This window comes from Loxodonta africana, chromosome 7 (assembly GCF_030014295.1).
Source record: "Loxodonta africana isolate mLoxAfr1 chromosome 7, mLoxAfr1.hap2, whole genome shotgun sequence".
In the NCBI taxonomy this organism is placed as follows: Eukaryota; Metazoa; Chordata; class Mammalia; order Proboscidea; family Elephantidae; genus Loxodonta; species Loxodonta africana.
In genome coordinates this window covers 35,302,721-35,324,455 of record NC_087348.1, presented here as the reverse complement: position 1 = coordinate 35,324,455, position 21,735 = coordinate 35,302,721, and the positions used below count along the sequence as shown (strand labels likewise).

The 21,735-nt window shown below is 38.4% G+C and overlaps 1 protein-coding gene across 2 annotated transcripts in view; it reads right to left on the bottom strand.

Annotated features, from left to right (window-relative positions):
* Positions 1 to 21,735, bottom strand: part of NUP160 (nucleoporin 160) — a 49,713-nt gene that overhangs the window by 4,738 nt on the left and 23,240 nt on the right. For both annotated transcript variants that reach the window (XM_010592056.3, XM_064288127.1), the window contains exons 18-32: positions 21,224 to 21,357; positions 20,229 to 20,299; positions 19,096 to 19,255; positions 18,377 to 18,446; positions 17,644 to 17,742; positions 16,791 to 16,910; positions 14,974 to 15,069; positions 14,557 to 14,651; positions 14,365 to 14,461; positions 14,171 to 14,276; positions 7,060 to 7,220; positions 5,931 to 5,991; positions 2,628 to 2,738; positions 1,828 to 1,951; positions 1,060 to 1,161 (exon numbers count right to left, since the gene is read on the bottom strand). In XM_010592056.3, the coding sequence (XP_010590358.1) occupies positions 1,060 to 1,161; positions 1,828 to 1,951; positions 2,628 to 2,738; positions 5,931 to 5,991; positions 7,060 to 7,220; positions 14,171 to 14,276; positions 14,365 to 14,461; positions 14,557 to 14,651; positions 14,974 to 15,069; positions 16,791 to 16,910; positions 17,644 to 17,742; positions 18,377 to 18,446; positions 19,096 to 19,255; positions 20,229 to 20,299; positions 21,224 to 21,357 (1,607 nt within the window). The remainder of the gene's footprint in view (positions 1 to 1,059; positions 1,162 to 1,827; positions 1,952 to 2,627; positions 2,739 to 5,930; positions 5,992 to 7,059; positions 7,221 to 14,170; positions 14,277 to 14,364; positions 14,462 to 14,556; positions 14,652 to 14,973; positions 15,070 to 16,790; positions 16,911 to 17,643; positions 17,743 to 18,376; positions 18,447 to 19,095; positions 19,256 to 20,228; positions 20,300 to 21,223; positions 21,358 to 21,735) is intronic.

Sequence of the window (21,735 nt, the reverse complement as noted above, 5' to 3'; positions counted from 1 at the left end):
CATAAATTTGTATGTAGTATTTCCAACCCCCAAAGAGAAATAAAGATTGAATTTATAAGGATACTGATACTAAAGGCAGTAATAACGAGAACTAAAGAAGTATTCGACTTAACCTCAGAGCTGACTTATGATAGCCGTCAGAACGGAGCCCTGTCCTATGTCGGAAATTACTTGTAACACTAGAAACTAAATGACTTGAATTTCTTGTATTTCTCTACCATCAACTATGTATTTATTTGACTACACAATTCACTTAGCCTTTTTGTTTCTGGATTTCTAAAACAAGGGAGCTTGCTCAGATCACTGGTTCCCAACTCTGGTTGAACATGAGAATCACGAGGAATTTTGATTTAGAAGACTAGGGTGATGTCCCACAATCTGTGTTTTAATAAGTGATTCTGAAGTACTAATTTGGTGGTTGAAAACTATTAGTTAAAATCCCACAACTCTGAAGTACTCAGTGTATTAAACAAACTGCAAATGTAATTCAAGAAAGGAAAGTTTACTAAGAATAAGAGTTGTTAGAGAAGGACTGTAAAGATACTGAAATACATTTGGGTAGATACTGATTGAGTGCATTAGGGAAGTATCTGGAGAAAGCAAGCCTGAAGAAGCTATAACAGAGAATGGAGGTTGGCGGGTGACTGACTGTAAGCAGTAGCCAGAGACAAGCTCTCAGAAGACACTGTGATGACAGCCATGCGGTGTCAGCTCAATGGAAGGACTGGGGGAAAAAGGAACAGGACACCCTGAAACCAAGTAAACTGTAGACTTGTGCTGGTAAGAGTACCTTTTCTTGATGATAAAATACAGTAAGTCTTTGAGGAGAGTGATATGGAAAAGGTGGTTGGAAGACATTTCATAGACAAAGGTGTCCTGGTTTGGACAATAAATTACACGGTGTCTCGCTAATTCTAAAACTTCCCAGCTCAGACAAAAACTTAGCAAAAAAAAGAAAAAAGTGAAATGATCTGTGTATGACAATTTAATCAACAAAAAAAGGCTACAGCTTTGAGACAGGAAAGCCCAACTGGGGCTGGAGGCACACCAGGGCTATACCTAGACTCCTTAGTCGTGATGACTGATGAGAGCTGATTGGCTGCGAGCCAGGCCCAGGCTTCTGCTTGTGCTGCCTCTCCTCCAAACTGCAATTTGATGCATCTGCAAAGAAAATGGTTCCACACATAGCAAACTAATGGTTGAAAAGCATATTATTGTGCTACTAAAATAGATAAGACGACAACTTCAGCTCTAGCCTGCTGAATTCACTACAGGGATATCAGCTCTTCCATCTCCTCACAGACATACAACTGAATGACCCAATGAGTTATTAATAAGTGTTAGGAGATAATATACTTCTGAGAGAAAACGGCTGATGAAAAATTCTGAAAGTTTTAAAATATTTTCAATTCACAGACTAAAATACTTGACTAATAGCTAAGTAAAAGTTAACTTAAATAAGAAACACAGGGCTGACAGATTTCCTGAAGGATTGTAAGAGAGGATATGCCTTATCTAAAATGGACACCACTATTTAACTCGGATTATCTGTCACGTGAGAATGTGGACCCATAGATACTAGATCCTTTTACTTCTCAAGAGAAGCTATAAATCTAGATTCTTAAAAAATGTAAAATCACCTTAATTTTTAATCTCAATCACTTAATTAAAAAAGAATTTAAAGTAGCTGTGTGGACTAAACAAAATACTTCTTTAAATCTCAAATAGCTTATTGGTTACTGGCTTGTGACTACTGCTTTCCACTAAGCAAAAGCTTAAATCTTCATGTTACAAAATAAAGACTATAAAAAGTAATTTTATACATACCTGAAAGCAAGTCCCTCAAAAACTGGTGTTAAAGGAAGCTTGAAAGTCTGACAGAGTGATATGGCAGTGTCAAAGAGGCCAGCCTGAACCAAGAGGGTGACCATTTCCTCTGCTGATGAACTTCCTATGGTGATGGAAAACGAGGATTTAGTGCCACCAAGGGAAAACATGCAAATAGCCATCCCTCAGTATTCACGGGGGACTGCTTCCAGGGCACACCCCCTCCACGCATACCAAATTCCAAGGATGCTCAAGTTCCTTATATAAAATAGCCTAATATTTGAATTTAACCTACGCACATCCCCCCTTATACTTTAAATCATTTCTAGATTACTTACAATACCTAATGCAACGTAAATGCTATGTAAATAGTTGTTTTATACTGTATAGTTTAGGCAATAATGACAAGATGCAAGGCAAATAATGCTCAAACAGTGAGTGCTGGAGAAATTGAGGGTCTGTGAAACAGTGGGGGGCTACAGAAGGGGAAGCCTACACATCATTTCATTTACGTGGATTCAGTGTAGTGCTTCGGGTGTGGCAAATTCAAGTTTTGCTTTTTGCAAATTTCTTTTTCTTTTTTCCAAAAATTTTCCATCTGTGGGTTGGTTGAATCTGTAAATGTGGAACCTGCAGATACGGAGGGCCACCTGTATGTCCAAAGACTCAGATTTGTTGATGAGTATCTCAGAGTAACAATGTCATGTGTTGTACCGATCTAGCAGAGTATATCCACGGCCTGGTCCTAAAATGTGCTTTTGGTGCTGACAGGTAAGAAGCTCTAATGGCTAAATTCCCACCTGCCACTGCAACTGCTGACAAGTCATGCTGAGCCAAAGTGAGGCGAATGCGAGCCAAGGAACACTCCTTCTCCAGGTCTTCCAGTTCCAGGATCTCAATTTGTCGATTTGCTAAAAACCAGAGAAAAATATTTTCAATTCCCAAAGTACAAACGATATGACTATTAGACTAGCTCAACTTTCCCACTTCCACCAGACATTCAGAAACATTCAGTTTCATTTCCAAAGGCATGAAGAGGAGGAGAAAACAAGGAGCTCACTAAAAGCTAACATAAAAAGTGAAGCAACATCACTACTTCACATGTACACTTCCTCGACTGCAGTTAACTGCAAAGTATCCTACTAACGATAGCTGCAGTTGAAAGAGATGCTTACAAGGTGCTTTACTTGAAATTTTATTTCATTCTTACAAATGTGAAATACTGTTATCTCTGTCGCTAAGAGAGGAACTTGGCCAAGATGAGAGAAGTAGAATTAGAACTCAGGTATGTCCAACTCTAGAGTACTCGTTATAGAAGGATATCATGCCTCCCTGATAATATCAAAGGAACCTGATAAAAAGTTTGGCACTAAGCTGATTTAAATACAACAAACAAGAAAAAAACATACTCTTTTTTTAAGCGTTTTCATTTTTCATACTGTTGGACAAAGTTTTCAAGGGGCTACCAGACTTTTATTTATTTAATAATTTTTATTGAGCTTTAAGTGAACGTTTACAAATCAAGTCAGTCTGTCACATATAAGCTTATATACACCTTACTCCCACTTACTCTCCCCCTAATGAGTCAGCCCTTCCAGTCTCTCCTTTCGTGACAATTTTGCCAGTTTCTAACCCTCTCTACCCTCCCATCTCCCCTCCAGACAGGAGATGCCAACACAGACTCAAGTGTCTACCTGATACAAGTAGCTCACTCTTCATCAGCATCTCCCTCCTACCCACTGTCCAGTCCCTTCCATGTCTGATGAGTTGTCTTCAGGAATGGTTCCTGTCCTGGGCCAACAGAAGGTTTGGGGACCATGACCGCCAGGATTCCTCTAGTCTCAGTCAGACCATTAAGTCTGGTCTTTTTATGAGAATTTGAGGTCTGCATCCCACTGATCTCCTGCTCCCTCAGGGGTTCTCTGTTGCGCTCCCTGTCAGGGCAGTCATTGGTTGTGGCCAGGCACCATCTAGTTCTTCTGGTCTCAGGATGATGTAAGTCTCTGGTTCCTGTGGTCCTTTCTGTCTCTTGGGCTCATAGTTATCGTGTGACCTTGGTATTTTTCATTCTCCTTTGATCCAGTTGGGTTGAGACCAACTGATGCATCTTAGATGGCCGCTTGTTAGCATTTAAGACCCCAGACACATTTCAAAGTGGGATGCAGAATGTTTTCAGAATAGAATTATTTTGCCAATCGACTTAGAAGTCCCCTTAAGCCATAGTTCCCAAACCCCTGCCCTTGCTCCGCTGACCTTTGAAGCATTCAGTTTATCCCAGAAACTTCTTTGCTTTTGGTCCAGTCCAGTTGAGCTGACCTTCCGTGTATTGAGTATTGTCCTTCCCTTCGCCTAAAGTAGTTCTTATCTACTAACTAATCAGTGAATAACCCTCTCCCACCCTCCCTTCCTCCCCTCCTCGTAACCACAAAAGTATGTGTTCTTCTCAGTTTATACTATTTCTCAAGATCTTATAATAGTGGTCTTAAACAATATTTGTCCTTTTGCATCTGACTAATTTCGCTCAGCATAATGCCTTCCAGGTTCCCCCATGTTATGAAATGTTTCACTGATTCGTCACTGTTCTTTATCGATGAGTAGTATTCCATTGTGTGAATATACCACAATTTATTTACCCATTCATCCGTTGATGGACACCTTGGTTGCTTCCAGCTTTTTGCTATTGTAAACAGAGCTGCAATAAACATGGGTGTGCATATATCTGTTCGTGTGAAGGCTCTTATTTCTCTAGGGTATATTCCAAGGAGTGGGATTTCTGGGTTGTACGGTAGTTCTATTTTTAACTGTTTAAGATAATGCCAGATAGATTTCCAAAGTGGTTGTACCATTTTACATTCCCACCAGCAGTGTATGAGAGTTCCAATCTCTCCGCAGCCTCTCCAACATTTATTATTTTGTGTTTTTTGGATTAATGCCAGCCTTGCTGGAGTGAGATGAAATCTCATCGTAGTTTTTATTTGCATTTCTCTAATGGCTAATGATCGAGAGCATTTTCTCACGTATCTGTTAGCTGCCTGAATATCTTCTTTAGTGAAGTGCGTGTTCATATCCTTTGCCCACTTCTTGATTGGGTTGTTTGTCTTTTTGTGGTTGAGTTTTAACAGAATCATATAGATTTTTTTTTTTTTTTTATAGATTTTAGAGATCAGGCGCTGGTCGGAGATGTCATAGCTGAAAATTCTTTCCCAGTCTGTAGGTGGTCTTTTTACTCTTTTGGTGAAGTCTTTAGATGAGCATAGGTGTTTGATTTTTAGGAGCTCCCAGTTATCGGGTTTCTCTTCGTCATTTTTGGTAATGTTTTGTATTCTGTTTATGCCTTGTATTAGGGCTCCTAATGTTGTCCCTATTTTTTCTTCCATGATCTTTATCGTTTTAGTCTTTATGTTTAGGTCTTTGATCCACTTGGAGTTAGTTTTTGTGCATGGTGTGAGGTATGGGTCCTGTTTCATTGTTTTGCAAATGGATATCCAGTTATGCCAGCACCATTTGTTAAAAAGACTATCTTTTCCCCAATTAACTGACACTGGGCCTTTGTCAAATATCAGCTGCTCATATGTGGATGGATTTATATCTGGGTTCTCAATTCTGTTCCATTGGTCTATGTGCCTGTTGTTGTACCAGTACCAGGCTGTTTGACTACTGTGGCTGTATAATATGTTCTAAAATCAGGTAGAGTGAGGCCTCCCACTTTCTTCTTCTTTTTCAGTAATGATTTACTTATCCGAGGCTTTTTTCCCTTCCATATGAAGTTGGTGATTTGTTTCTCCATCACCTTAAAAAATGTCATTGGAATTTGGATCGGAAGTGCATTGTATGTATAGATGGCTTTTGGTAGAATAGACATTTTTACTATGTTAAGTCTTCCTAACCATGAGCAAGGTATGTTTTTCCACTTAAGTAGGTCCTTTTTAGTTTCTTGTAGTAGTACTTTGCAGTTTTCTTTATACAGGTCTTTTATATCTTTGGCTACCAGACAACTTTTAACAGATTGAAATGTTGAAACTGAACTAAAAAGAAGGCACTTTACAGTATTTTAAAAACAAAGTACTACAGGCTATAATGACTCAGTTTAAGGCCCGACTCACCTGGGGCAGCTGTACATTCTCCATCATGATTCCTCTTTGGGGATGCACCAGGGCGATCATACTGACAAGACGAAACAAGTAATTTAATTGTGAAAATTAGAATTTTACTTCAATATCCTTAAATATTATTCAGAATTTTCACACTTCAATTCCCCCAATGTAAATTATTTTTATTTGAAGGAGTACAGCTCTTCTTACAAAGGTACTGTAACTAACAGACAAAGAAATGGGAACATCTGACCAGCTGGCTCTTGGCTATAAGATATTATGGAATCCAAGGGCGGGAATTTGATCCCCACACACTACTTAACTTTTCTTGGTTCCAGAGTTATATTCTCCACCCATCACCCTGGACAATGGTCTAGTAAATGCAGGAACTATACAACAGATCATAGGTGGGCACACATGACCCCATCAGCATTACAGGAAAAACTCACAAAGTGTATGTCCTTTAAAACAATAATTACAGATTAAATTAACAAACATGACTGAAATAAAAGCAGCTATCATTTCTTGAGCACTTTCTGTGTGCCAGTCCTTGGGTGTTGAAAATGCTTAAGTGCTCGGATGCTAACTGAAAGGCTGCAGGTTCAGGTCCACCCAGAGGCACCTTGAAAGAGAGACCTGATCTTCTTCTGAAAAATCAGCCATTGAAAGTCCCATGGAGCAGAGTTCTACTCTGACACACACGAGGCTGCCATGAATTGGAATTGACTCGATGGCAACTGGTTTATTTATTTTTGGTTTTTCTGTGCCGGGCACTTACACTGTTCTAACTAATTTACATAAATTATCTCATTTAATCCTGAATACAATCCTATGAGATAGATATTATTATCATCCCTGTTTTATGTAACAGGATAACTGGACTCCAGAAGATTACATAACCTGCCCAAAGTCAATCAGGTCTAACTCCTAAATCACTCTGCAACAGCTCTTCCTATAATACTTCTGAATGTGGGAACCAACGGGGTAATGATATATAACAAGTATCTCAAAACAGACACAGTTCACAAATACCCCAGAAGAAATTCTAAATGAAACCAATCAAACTGAGGTAATAGTTTTGAAAAAGCCAACGTAAATATATTGAAAGATCCCCAAATTCCAGGATGGAAAGCTTTCATACCACTGCACCAGATGCTGGCTGCACAATCCACGCATATTCTGGACGAATGAGTCGTAAACAATTAATAGCAGCCAGGTAACAATTGCCTTGCTTCTCAAGCCCCCGGAGAGTTCGGACCTCTCTGCCAAGACGCATTCCATACTCAAACATCACTGTGCCAGCTATGAGGCAATAATAATCAGACATTAGAATTTCAAAAATGTGTTTCTTTAAAGATACACAGAGAAAATGTGTTACGTATCTATCCAAGATTAAAATTTAAAACAAAATTGACTTTAACTAACTTAAAACCACACATACACACACACACACAAAAAAAAAATCATGTAAAACTTTCCTTTTGACATTAAATACTACCTTCCCATACCCAGGGCAAAAACCCATCTACAGTTTAGAAAGCTAGTCTCAGCCATTCTCACCCATCCCTACCCAGGATTCTGAAACCAAGAAGGTGTGGATACAGTACTCAAGAACAACAACAAAAACCCCAAACCTTTTGCCATCAATTCCAACTCATGCAGACCCCACATGTTACAGAGCAGAAATGCTCCAGAAGGTTTTCGTGGCTGTAATCTCTACAGAAGCAGATTGCCAGGCTTTTCTTTCACTGGGTGGGTTCAAACCACCAACCTTTATGTTAGTAGCCAAGCACAAACCGCTTGTGCCACCCAGGGACTTTACTCAAGAACATAGCCTCTAATACTACTTGGCCAGCAGGACAAATGAAGTCTTGATACATGCTACGATACGGATGGAGCTTGAAGATATTATGATGAGTGAAGTAAGTCAATCACAAAGGGCAAATATTGTATGACCTCACTTGTATAAAAAAAACAAGAAAAGGCAAATGTATAGAGACCAAAGTTTATTAGTGGCTACCAGGGATGGGAGGGAAGGGGTAAGGAGGGTTTAACAGTGATGGAAAAATCGCATGATTAAGGGTAGGGTTGCATAGCCAGTTATTGTAATTGCTATCAAGTTGTACACCTGTAAAAAGCTGAATTGGCTAAAATTGTGTGATATATTTACAACAATAGCAACAACAACAAAAAGAATAGCTGCGAAGGTTGCTAATGTACAATCAAAAACCTCTTGGAATTTGGTTCCTTAGTTTGGAGGTTTAGGGTCACGGTTTCATGGGACATCCCAGTTAATTGGCTTAATAATGTGTTTAGTGCTTCTGTTCTACCTCCTAGTTTGTTGCGTAGTGCCTGGGGTCTTATAAGCTTGTAAGCTGCCATCCAAGGCATGACAATTGGTCTCTGTGCTCCTGGAACTACAAAGGAAGAAGGAGTGCCAGGAATAGAAGGAGGATACGGAATGTGTGGCTAAAGAACTGGATGGATGGTGGCTGGCTACGGTTACTCAACATTTTCATCAGAGATTCTATAGAACAATTCTGGTCAAAAAGGGGAAAATGCAGAACAGAATTCCAAATTATAAAGGACTCCAGACTTTCTGGATCCATGGAGGCTGGATTAACCCCTGAAACTATTACCCTGAGATAATCTTTAAACCTTAAACCAAAAATATTCCCTTAAGTCTTCTGAAAACCAAACAACAGTTAGCTTAACTGGTAAAGAATGTCTGCTTTGAGCATTATGCTCTTTTAAGAACTATCTATATGGGATCAAAGTGACAACAGCAACTTGAAAGATGAGATAGGAACCTTAGGAGGCAATGAGTTTATGTTAATGGGGGAGGAACAACTCAGAAAAGGAGGGTTAGAATGGTTCCACAACTTGAAGAATGTAATCAATGTCACTGCATTATACATGTAGAAACAGTTGAATTGGAGTGTGTTTTGTTGTGTATATTCACAACTAAAACAGGGACTCTTATTTTTATATTACGTTAGCTGTGTAAGTTGAATGAGATCACTGAAAAATACAATGTTTTCAGGCTGCACGGGATTCCTGAAACCAGTATTTAAAAATTCTTTCTGCTTTCAAATAAAACTATTTTTCATTCTAGCAAATATTTTCTCAATGCTGGCAATCTGTAAGACATTGTGTCAGAACAGCCTTGTTCCTGAAAGACCTGGATGTTAATCTAGATAAAACTGGTCCCAATCAGGTTGATGTAATGGATATTATTATTGTGAATACAAACAAGTGACAGCTAACAGTTTATACTTCCCTTCCAGTATGATTTAAGAGAATGATATGCTCACATGTTTTGTCCTACAAATTATCTCCATCAATTCTTTGTAATGAAAATCAGCAAGAAATCTTTACGAAAAAATTATCTGAGTGAAATGGTACAAAACTCTAGAAGTTCCAAGGGGGAACTACAATGGTATAGTGTGAAGTAATACCTTAAAAAAGACAGTGGATATTTTGCGTCCTTTTGTTTTTAGCTGTTCTGACAAAGACACCAGTAGTCACCACACAAATGCAAATCAAATCACGTTCTGCAAAAATGACTGACAGGTACTTTTCAAAAACATCAATGTCATGAAAGACAAGGTAAGGCTAAAAGAAGTGTCCCAGATGAAAGGAGACCAAGCAGACATGACAACTGAACACAACGTGTGATTCTGGATCAGGGGGTGAGGCAGTACAGGAATAACGTACTAATAAAAGACAGTGTGAAAAAACACTGTGACAACTGGCAAGATGTGAATATGAACAGCGAGTCAGAAAACAAACTGTAACATTTCAATTTAATTCCTTAAATTAGTTAATTTCTTTAATTTGATGCTACCTAGGAGAATGCCCTTAGAAGATATATGCTGAGGTATTTATGGGTGAAGAGTCAGGATGTCTGCAACTTTCTCTCAAGTGGATCAGGATAAATAAGCAAGAAGCAAGCAGAGATAGAGAGAAGAGGAAGGGAGACAGAAGGAAAAAGAAAATGATGCAGCAAAGTATTAATTGGTAAATATCGGCGAAGGGTTCCCACGTGTCTGTCAGTTTGTGGTACTGTGGGGGCTCGTGTGTTGCTGTGATGCTGGAAGCTATGCCACTGGTATTCAGATACCAGCAGGGTCACCCATGGAGGACAAGTTTCAGTTGAGCTTACAGACTAGGAAGGACCCAGCAGTCTACTTCTGAAAAGAATTAGCCAGTGAAAACCTTATGAATAGCAGCAGAAAACCGTGTGACACAGTGCCAGATGATGAGCCCCGCAGGTTGGAAGGCACTCAAAAGATGACTGGGGAAGAGCTGCCTCCTCATAGTAGAGTCGACCTTAATGATGTGGGTGGAGTAAAGCTTTCGGGACCTTCATTTGCTTATGTGACATGACTTAAAATGAGAAGAAACAGCTGCAAACATCCATTAATAACTGGAACCTGGAATGTACGAAGTACGAATCTAGGAAAACTGGAAATCGTCAAAAATGAAATGGAATGCATAAACATCGATATCCTAGGCATTAGTGAGCTGAAACGGACCGGTATTGGCCATTTTGAATTGGACAATCATATAGTCTACTATGCTGGGAATGACAACTTGAAGAGGAATGGTGTTTGCATTCATCGTGAAAAAGAACATTTCAAGATCTATCCTGAAGTACAACGCTGTCAATGACAGGATAATATCCATATGCCTACAAGGAAGACCAGTTAATACGGCTATTATTCAAATTTACGCACCAACCACTAGGGCCAAAGATGAAAAAACTGAAGACTTTTATCAGCTGTTGCAGTCTGAAATTGATTGAACATGCAATCAAGATGCACTGGTAATTACTGGTGATTGGAATGTAAAAGTTGGAAACAAAGAAGAACGATCAGAAGTTGGAAAATATGGCCTTGGTGACAGAAACAATGCTGAAGATCAAATGATAGAATTTTCCAAGACCAACGAATTCTTCATTGCAAATACCTTCTTTCGCCAACATAAACAGTGACTATATACATGGACCTCGCCAGATGGAATACACAGGAATCAAATTGACTACATCTGTGGAAAGAGATGACGGAAACGCTCAATATCATCGGTCAGAACAAGGCCAGGGGCCTACTATGGAACAGGCCATCAATTGCTCATATGCAGGTTCAAGCTGAAACTGAAGAAAATCAGAGCAAGTCCACAAGAGCCAAAATATGACCTTGAGTATATTCCACCTGAATTTAGAGACCATCTGAAGAACAGATTTGATGCACTGAACACTAGTGACCGAAGACCAGACGAGTTGTGGAACATGAAGAAAGCAAGAGGTCATTGAAAAGACAGGAAAGAAAGAAAAGACCAAGATGGATGTCAGAGGAGACTTTGAAACTTGCTCACCAATGTCAAACAGCTAAAGCAAAAGGAAAAAATGATGAAGTAAAAGAACTGAACAGAAGATTTCAAAGGGCGGCTCGAGAAGACGAAGTAAAGTATTATAATGACACGTGCAAAGAGCTGGAGATGGAAAACCAAAAGGGAAGAACACACTCGGCATTTCTCAAGCTGAAAGAACTGAGGTAAAAATTCAAGCCTGCAGTTGCAATAGTGAAGGATTCTATGGGGAAAATATTAAATGACGCAGGAAGCATCAAAAAAAGATGGAAGGAATACAGAGTCGTTATACCAAAAAGGATTAGCCCACGTTCAACCATTTCAAGAGACAGCATACAATCAAGAACTGATGGTACTGAAGGAAGAAGTCCAAGCTGCTCTGAAGGCATTGGCAAAAAATAGGGCTCCAGAAATTGATGGAATATCAATTGAGATGTTTCAACAAACAGATACAGCGCTGGAGGTACTCATTCGTCTATGCCAAGAAATATGGAAGACAGCTTCCTGGCCAACTGACTGGAAGAGACCCATTTTATACCTATTCCCAAGAAAGGTGATCCAACCGAATGTGGAAATTAGAGAACAATATCAACATCACACGCAAGCAAAATTTTGCTGAAGATCATTCAAAAATGGCTCCAGTATTGTATTGACAGGGAACTGCTAGAAATTCAGGTTGGTTTCAGAAGAAGACGTGGAACCAGGGATATCATTGCTGATGTCAGACAGATACTGGGTGAAAGCAGAGAATACCAAAAGGATGTTTACCTGTGTTTTACTGACTATGCAAAGGCATTCGACTGTGTGGGTCGTAACAAATTATGGATAACATTGCGAAGAATGGGAATTCCCGAGCACTTAATTGTGCTCGTGAGGAACCTTTACATAGATCAAGAAGCAGCTGTTTGGATAGAACAAGGGGATACAGAGTGGTTTAAAGTCAGGAAGGTTGTGTGTCAGGGTTGTATCCTTTAACTATACCTGTTCAATCTGTATGCTGAGCAAATAACCCGAGAAGCTGGACTACATGAAGAAGAACGGGGCATCAGGATTGGAGGAAGACTCATTAAAAACCCGCGTTATGCAGATGACACAACCTTGCTTGCTGAAAGTGAAAAGGACATGAAGCACTTATTAATGAAGATCAAAGACCACAGCCTTTAGTATGGCTTGCACCTCAGAATAAAGAAAGGAAAAATCCTCACAACTGGACCAATGAGCAACATCATGATAAACTGAGAAAAGACTGAAGTTGTCAAGGATTTCATTTTACTTGGATCCACAATCAACAGCCATGGAAGCAGGAGTCAAGAAATCAAAAGATGCATTGCATTGGGTAAATGTGATGCAAAGGACCTCTTTAAAGTGTTAAAAAGCAAAGATAATCACCTTGAAGACTAAGGTGCACCTGACTCAAGCCATGGCATTTTCAATTGCATCATATGCATGTGAAAGCTGGACAATGAATAAGGAAGACTGAAGAAGAACTAACGCCTTTGAATTGAGGTGTTGGCAAAGACTATTGAATATACCATGGATTGCCAAAAGAACAAACAAACCTGTCTTGAAAAAGTACAACCAGAATGCTCCTTAGAAGCAAGGATGGCAAGACTGTGTCTTACATACTTGGGACATGTTGTCAGGAAGGATCAGTCCCTGGAGAAGGACATTATGCTTGGCAAACTACAAGATGAGCAGAAAAGAGGATGACCCTCAGTGAGGTGGACTGACACAGTGGCTGCAACAATGAGCTCAAGCATAACAATGACTGTAATGACAGCGCACGACCGGGCAGTGTTTCGTTCTGTTGTGCACAGGGTCTCTATGAGTCGGAACCGACTCGACGGTACCTGACAACAACAACAATGGGTGAGGTGTATTTAAGTGTTTGTTGTAGTATTCTTCGAACTTTTCTATGGACTTGAAATCTTTAACAATAAAAAGTTGAAAAAAACTTCATTTGCAACCAGGATATCACTTGGAAAATTCTAAATGTAAAATTTATTCCTTTCCTTAAAGATTCTGCATGAAAGTGAAGGTATAGGATCTATCAACCATAGCTAATAAAGAATAAAAAAAAAAAAACAAACCATCTATTATACTGAGGCAGCACAAGCATATTTAAACACTCAGAATTTTGCTCAAAGAACTGATATAAGGAATGGGAGGAGGCCAATGGTAAAATGACTCACAACCAACCATAGGGATTCAAGGTACTTCTAGTGAAAAAGGAGTCCTGGTAGGTCAGTGGTTAGGAGTTTGGCTGCTAATCAAAGGGTCAGCAGTTTGAATCTACCAGTCACTTCTTGGAAACCATTTGGGGCAGTTCTACTCTGTCCTGTAGGGTCTCTCTGAGTTGGAATCGAGTTGATGGTAGTGGATTTGGTTGTCTTTTTTCTACTGAAAAAGCTAAACTTCCCTTGACAGTTGGACAGAAGACACACGCAGAATGCCATCTCATGGGAAATGCCTCCGTTGTTGTTTGATGTTTTTGGCTCATATTGACCCCATGTGACAGAGTAGAACTGCCCCATAGGGTTTTCTTGGCTGTAATCTTTATGGAAGCAGATTTCTAGGGCTATCCCCCACGAAGCTGCTAAATGAGTCTGAACTGTCAGCCTTTTAGACAGCAGCAGAGTACTTAACTATTTGTGCCACCAGGGCTCCTGTGGAAATGCTTCTAGAATGGGAGTAAGTCTGCCTATCTTCAAGGGCAACAGGTAATCTTCAAAAGGGTAAAACTAATCTGGTACTTAAACTTAACTTCCCCAAATGCTGGTAAGAGTAACATAAAATTTACGTAAGTCAAACACACAGTACTTTTATAAAATATGATTAAATTAATAAGATTGCCTCCAACAAAAATTGCTTCAATAGCTCACCTTTTCGGTAGTTGTGGCGATAAATGTGAAAGGCATACAGAAGCTCATAATAATTGTGAGTCATAAGATCCACAGCTCGAGCTCGTGATTCAATTATTCCCACAACCTAAGGGGAAGCAATCAGATATCGAAGTTAGAAGCAATGTTGGCCACCACCACAGTTTTTTTCAGTCACAGTGGATAAAGAAAATTACCTCATTATGCAGATTCACATAGGGAAACTCTACAAGATCCTGTAACTGTGAACGTTCACAAAGAACTACCACCAGCTGCCGTAAACAATCTAACTGCCTAGAAAGACAGAAAAGAATGTGTTGGTAAATCATCTTATTGGGTTAAATAGGGCTGGTAAATTGCCTTCTTTAAAAAACATTACGTGAGGTTACCTGCTGGAATCAGGGATTTGGGTTAAGGCCTCATATGCTTGGCTGTTGTGACCCAAATCCAAATGATGTTTGAAAATGCATGTCCTTAAAGTAGCCTAAGTATCAATTTGGGGGAAAAAAGAGCAATCGAAATCAAAACACCACTTCCATGCAGGGACAGATTACCCATTAAGCAAGGTATGCACGGGCTTCATTGCGCTTACTTACTAATCTGTAGTGCACGATTTCACCTGTTTTTCACCATATTAAAGATGTGGTGAAACCCATGTGAAACTGTGCACTACAGATCAGTAAGTAAGCACAATACAGCCCATGCACACCTTGCTTACTGTAAGGTGGTGCATACTGTGCTTAGTGGTTAATCCACCCTGTCCATGACAAACCTCCAGGAAAACAACTAAATTAGCTAGTTCTTACCTGACTTTTCCAGTCATCCCCTGCTTCTGTTATTGCTAATGTAGCCAACTGAATAACCAGTTCAGGCAAACCAACAACATCTAAAAGACGCAAAACCTAAGGAGAAACAGAGAAAATTTCTACTAAAATTAATATGGTAGTGCACAACAAATTAATTGATTTAAGTTTAAATTAATTAGAAAGATAATTAGGTAAATAAATATTAAATCAAAGGTGCTGGTAACAAATAGGATTATTTAATTAATATTTATATTTTTTCTTTAGATTCTACTGCTATGGACCGGTTTGTTCCAAAACCCTCCTATTTGTTTTCCCAAATATTACTACTGGAGTAATAGCCCTCCGAGGTATAGGTAAATTTTGATTGCTAGGTTGGAACAGAGATAGATAGGTAAAGAGATAACCCTAACATCTCTTCTACAAAACTTTTATAAGAACTAATATTCAGTTAATGGATAATTACACAGGGATTGAATACAGGGCTTTTAGTTACCCTTTTCCCTTTGTCAGGTGTTAGAAAGCAATGAAATAGCCACCAAAGGTAGGAATGTATCTATGTCCTTATACAGATATGTATACAATAAGAAAGCAGAAGTCCAAAATATGCTGGTATACTGTGTACCAGGCATGACTCTCTATAGGTATTAGCTATATTTACCCTCACAGCAATCAGATGAGGATTTTATAGATGAAGACTCTGAGGTGCAGAGTTCAGTAACTTGCTCAAGGTCACACAGTTAGTAGAGCTGGGATTCAAATCTTTGTCCTGACTCCAGAGCCTAAAATTCTTTCCCGTGCATGATATGGTTTTCAAGATAACCTCATAACAAGGTGAACATTCCCTAGTCTATACCCTTGATCTGCTTTAGTTTTATTCATAGCATTTATCATTACCTGACATTATATATTTATTTGTCTAGCCTCTTTCCTACCCGAATGTAAGCACTACCAGGACAGGGCATTGGTCTTTTTGTTCACAGCTCTATCCTCGGTGCCTAAATCAGTGCCTAGTACACAGCAGGCTCTCAAAAAATATTTGTTGAATGAAGAAACAAATACAATTTCATGTCACAACACCAATCTACTAATTTTCTAGATCACAGATGAACTTAAAGACGGTAAATAATTAATGCCATAGCTTATATAACCTTACAAAAACCTTACAGAAAATACTGTTTTGCACGATCAATTTCTAACATAACACAGAACAGTGATCTTTAAATTTTTTTGACTGACCTCTCTATTAATGTTTGTGCACTGTCCCCTAAAGAGGTGTACACATATTTATTTGTCATAGACATGTACTTCTCTTTTATGTATAGCAATGTACTCAAAATATAACCTTCTAAAGGATGAGGTAAAGACAAAATATAGTTATTTTCTTTATTAACAGTACAAAAAACCTTTTTGTTCTAGAGGCTACGTTTTTGTGTTATTTTGCATTTCATACTTTTTATAAAAGTATAACACACATTTAGGAATGGACACAACTCCTAAGTACGTACCTGACTGAATGTTTACAAAGTAAACATGTCCATGGAACCAGCAGCCAGATTAAAAATTACATATTATCAGCAGCCCAAATCCCCCCTGTGGCTCCTTTCAGTCACTACTGACCAAACAAACAGCTCTGCTGATTTCCAAGAACACAGACTAGTTTTGCTTGTTTTTTTAACATTATAGAAACAGAAACATTTAGCATGTATGCTTTTATGTCTTCCTTCTTTTGCCTAACATCATGTTTGTAAGATTGATCTATGTCACTACATGTAGGATTGTTCATTTCACTGCTGTGAAGAAGGGCCAAACAATGGTACCTTATCATAATATTGCATCTTGGGGGTGGACACAATCTCCCCATCCTCTGAGTGGATTAAGCGATCCAAGAATTCCTCTTTACCCACTTCCGATGCTGCCTGGCAGAAACATTCCAGAGCCTGGAGAAACAGAAGAACACAAAGCGACATAATGGATTTCTTCAATTCTAGGTACTATAATTCAGGGATTCATGTGCTAAGGAAGCAGAAACTAAACAAGATTATTTAAGACAGTCTACTACAGTCACAATTTCTGCCCTATCTACATTCTATCTGATGTTATTTAATATTTTTCTACAATTTACCTTTTTCAAAACTTAAATTCTATTAATTAAAAAGTATACTTTAATAAGATAGACTAATGATGGATAGACAGATACGTAATAAAGAAACTGCAGTAATATGTTAACAATCATAGAATTTGTGTGGTGGGTATATAATTGTTCATTATAAAATTTGAAAATTTACATAATACAATGTTAGGGGAAAAAAAACTAATCTACCATAATGGGAAAATAAGGCAGCATAAACAAACAAAAGAAAACTCAGATACAGTGAAAGCAATGTAATTAACTAATACACTTAATTTACAAAAATGTATCCCTGAAAACAACTGTATAGGGGCAGGAGGGTTTTATTATTCCTTCTTCATTATTTTCCTGTGTTCTAACTAAGCCACAAAGCACCTGAAACTGAGCAGTCCTCTTGTTTACATCATGCCCTTGATTGGCACTACTACCGTCTTTATTATCCTTATTAGAGGATTCTTTGACTGTCACCCCCCCAACCCAGTTAGATGGGACTAAGTGTCCTCCTTTGCACTGAAGTTTATAATCATTCAAATACAGTTTACCTTCTGTCCCTCTCCTGTAACCAGGTAACACCGCCCAAGCATAAATCGACAGGAACCAACATTGACTTGACACCAGGGATGGAGCAGTTGAATATAATCCTTAAAGGTATAAAACGACTGTTCTGATTAGAAAATACACACTATTTAATGCGATATTCATTTTTAAGTCATTCTTTACAGACGGAGAAAAATAGTGTTCAATTAACACAAAAGTTTGATTTCCTGACATCATCTCGAGATTAAACTGCAATCCTGTACATCTACTCTTATAATAAATTAGACATCTTAAGAAAGCAAATAGCTTTCACTTAAAGCCCAATAAATTAAAAAAAAAAAAAGCAAATGGGAATCCAGTACCCCACCCCCTCCCCTACATTAACCTTTATCTCAGCAATTTTCCCACTTTTGATATTTAGTGGTTCAATGACTAAATTCCCATAGAGTTTCTATGAAGGCAATGATGGTACGATGGTATGTTCATATTACCAAAAAAAAAAGAAAGTGATGGAAGGAGTGGAAAAAAAGATACTCTAGAAAAAAATCATATTAGGAATCATACTGTGAAGAAATAAAAAAAATCTCTCTGGGGTCTTGGTACAATCAATTTAGATTATTGTGGCTCCTTGCCTATAATAGACCATCACCAGCCTGATTACAATGCAGTTAACATTACAAAAAAAAAAATCCAGAACTCCCATTTTCACAAGAACCAGAGATATTCAAAAGAACTCACCTGCAACTGTACATACTGACAGTTTCCCATCAAACATTCTAGAAAGAGACAACCAGGATTGCTAGGCCATCTAGTCAATAGATAAGGAGATTTTTGGTAAACTTAAATATATATATTGGAATATTGGACATCAAACTCAGAACAGTCCATGAAACAGCTTTTTTAAAAAAAAAAGGTAAAGAAAAGGTGGCAGAGCATGTGTTCTTTCCACATCACTATGGAACACAAATTCGTAAGACAAATATGGTGAAGAAAGTATATACTATGAGCCTAGTCACCTAGCCTGGAACTCAGTTAGCTATGGGCTAATGCATGTTTCATCCCTGGTGCTCATCTCCATTTCTAGCTGGTATACTGCAGACGCACACTATTGGTGCTAGTGGGCAGACACCCAGCACCTAACATAGTGCCTGGAATATAGAGCCATTCAAATATTCAATAAATATTTGTGCTGAATGAATGAAAAATGCCTTAAAAGGATCGAGGTATTGAATTTGTTGTATGTGTGTACCAATAAAATCTGGCTCATCTCCCAGGCAAAAAAGCAAAATAAAATAAAAATTGAGAACATATCTGAAAATAAAGAATATTATCATCTCTTGTTAGAGGGGTTAAGGACCCAATCTCATTAAAAGCTTTCATTACACAGACAGAATAAGAGCTCTCAACTATTTACATAGAAGAAAACTTTCAACTGATTTTTTTAAGTAAAAGGATACAAAAGCTGCAAGAAATAATTGGTAATTGCAGTAACCATCTCAGGCCAATTCATCCCAGTTTGGCTCAGAGGTGCCTTTGGTTGAGAGAAGAGATGTGCTATAATGTGTTTTCTTGCAACTTCTTGGAAGAATAACTCCACAATTGTCTGAGGGCTAGATACTTAAAATGAAAAAGTTATGACAATTACGGGTTTGTAATAATAACATCCATTTTCAATTAAGGCTGTACCAATTCACTGTGTCTACCACAAACACCACAAACAGCATTTGTTACCTCGAAACATAAAATGCGCCATGGGTGTAATCAATGGCAACATAAACAAAAGCACTCTGTAAACTGTGAAGTACTATACAAACACAATAAAACAGTCACTCAAACCAACACTGCAGTCATTTCTTTCCACTGATCCCACTACAGCTGAGCGCCTTTGCTGGAAAGTCTTTATGACAGATCAGATACATGTAAGTACTAAGATTTCAGGTCTCGTACCAAGACAATAAAAAAGAAATCCTTTGGAATAAAGGCTCACAATGGTTTCAACCATAAGGGCTCCTTTTGAATAGGGGTTGACTGAGATAAAGGCAGGATCACAAAAGCTACTATGAACTAAGTACCTTTTTAAAATAATTCTGCATAATTAATCACTAGGTCATCAATATATATTAGAAAAGCAGGTGTATTAATGTGCACATGTATGTGCACCAAGCCAAAAGTAAACCCACTGCCACTGAGTTGATTCTGACTCACAGCAACCCTACAGGACAGAGTAGAACTGTCCCATGGGGTTTATAAGGCAGTAATCTTTATGGAGGCAGACAGCCACATCTTTCTCACGCGGAGCAGCTGGTGGGTTCAAACTGCTGACCTTTCAGTTAGGAGCTGAGCACTTAACCACTGTGCCACCAGGGCTCCATATATATGTGCAACACCCTTAATTTATGTTTGATCTGGGCCTGCAGCTTCATGGACCTGTTGCCATAACCAGAGAACTCAGGCCGCAAGCTGCTTACACTCACCAAGTGAAAACAGACACTCCAGCCAATCTTCCCATAGCAAAGGTGGCAAAGGACCATTCTAATGAATATGCAACAGATTTCAAATTTATATCAAATACACACAGCCCAGTACTTACCAAATTTATTTGCCATTAGAGCACTAGAGTCAGTTAGTTCTAGTACTGCTAAGTGTTGGAGATTAGATTCTCTGTGGGGAAAGGGAAAAAGGCAGCTTAACAAATTCTCACATATCAAACATTACTTCCAGTTTATTCTATTGTGCATATGCTCAATTTAATTAATGAAGTGCACAGAAAAGCTCAACTGAAATCACAAAAAGAACTGGCAAGCATGTCATGAGTCAAAGTTTTGCCCACTGCATCACTCAGTGATCCTTCGATGAGGAGCCAAAGCAGAAATTTCTCTTAAGACTTCCATGCCAGGGAAAACAGGATGATTTATCTTACTGAAAATGTGGATTCTGTAGTTACTGGCTTTTTTTTCTTTCTTTGGTAAAATGAATCTCAGTCTATCTTTAATACCTTTAACAATCCAGTGCAGCACCTTTGTGTATGGGCTAACTTTCCCTGTGGCCTCACCTTGTTATTTTGCCTTCAGAAGGATTAATCTGTACATTTAAAATCAACCTCAGTTTCTCTACATATATTCATTTATTTTTCTTTGTAATACAATTGATTTTATTTATTATTTTTAATAATATTTCATTGTGTTTTTGGAGAAAGTTTACACAGCAAGTTAGGTTCCCATTTGACAATTTCCACCCAAACTGTTTGGTGACGTTAGTTACATTTTTCAGCATGTGTCAACATTTTCTAAGTGTTCTGGTGGTTTTGTTTCTAGTACTCTAGTTTCCCTGCCCCCTTATCTTCTCATCTTTGCTTTATAGTAAATGTTGACCTTTATGTCCCATACAGATGGTTTCTAAGTAGAGCATCAATCTTACGGGTCTCTATTCATTCTTATAAGTTGCCTCAACCTCTATAAAATGGAGCATCTTAAAGGGAAATAATGTGAGAGCATAACATTTATTTTTTGTTTTTAAAAACATTATTTTAAGATAATAAAAAATAATTAAACTCAATTTATTTTTAAAATAAATAACGGGACTCACAATGCGTCCACTGGAACATCAGTAGCTAAGCACTGACTTCCCCACTTAATGAGGTGATAAGATAAGAGTAGTGGAGCTGTTCGATGTAGTAGGTCCTGCTGAGCTTGAAAGAGCTGACCAGCTCCCAAAATCACCTATACATGGGGGGTGGAGTGGGAAGATGATAAACAAAAGCAATTAGTAATGGTAACTCTCAGGGTTCAAATGGGGTAAAAATAACAAAGGCAGTTGCACAGGGCAGATAATTACAGAAGTAACACACCCATTATGTTATGGGGTAGCCAAGTAGCAAAATAGCTTCCCAAACATTTAACAGTCCAAAAATAATCACAAACAGCTCACCAAGTAATGGGAGCTAATGTTTAAAAACAACAACAAAGAGCTTAATTTTCATTAAATCTGTGCGTTCAGAATTGAAGAAGAGGAATAGGGAAATCTAAGTCCTCTCATGCTGCTGGGCAAAAATTAGGTATGACCTTTAGAGGCAAATTTGATAATACTATCAAAACTCT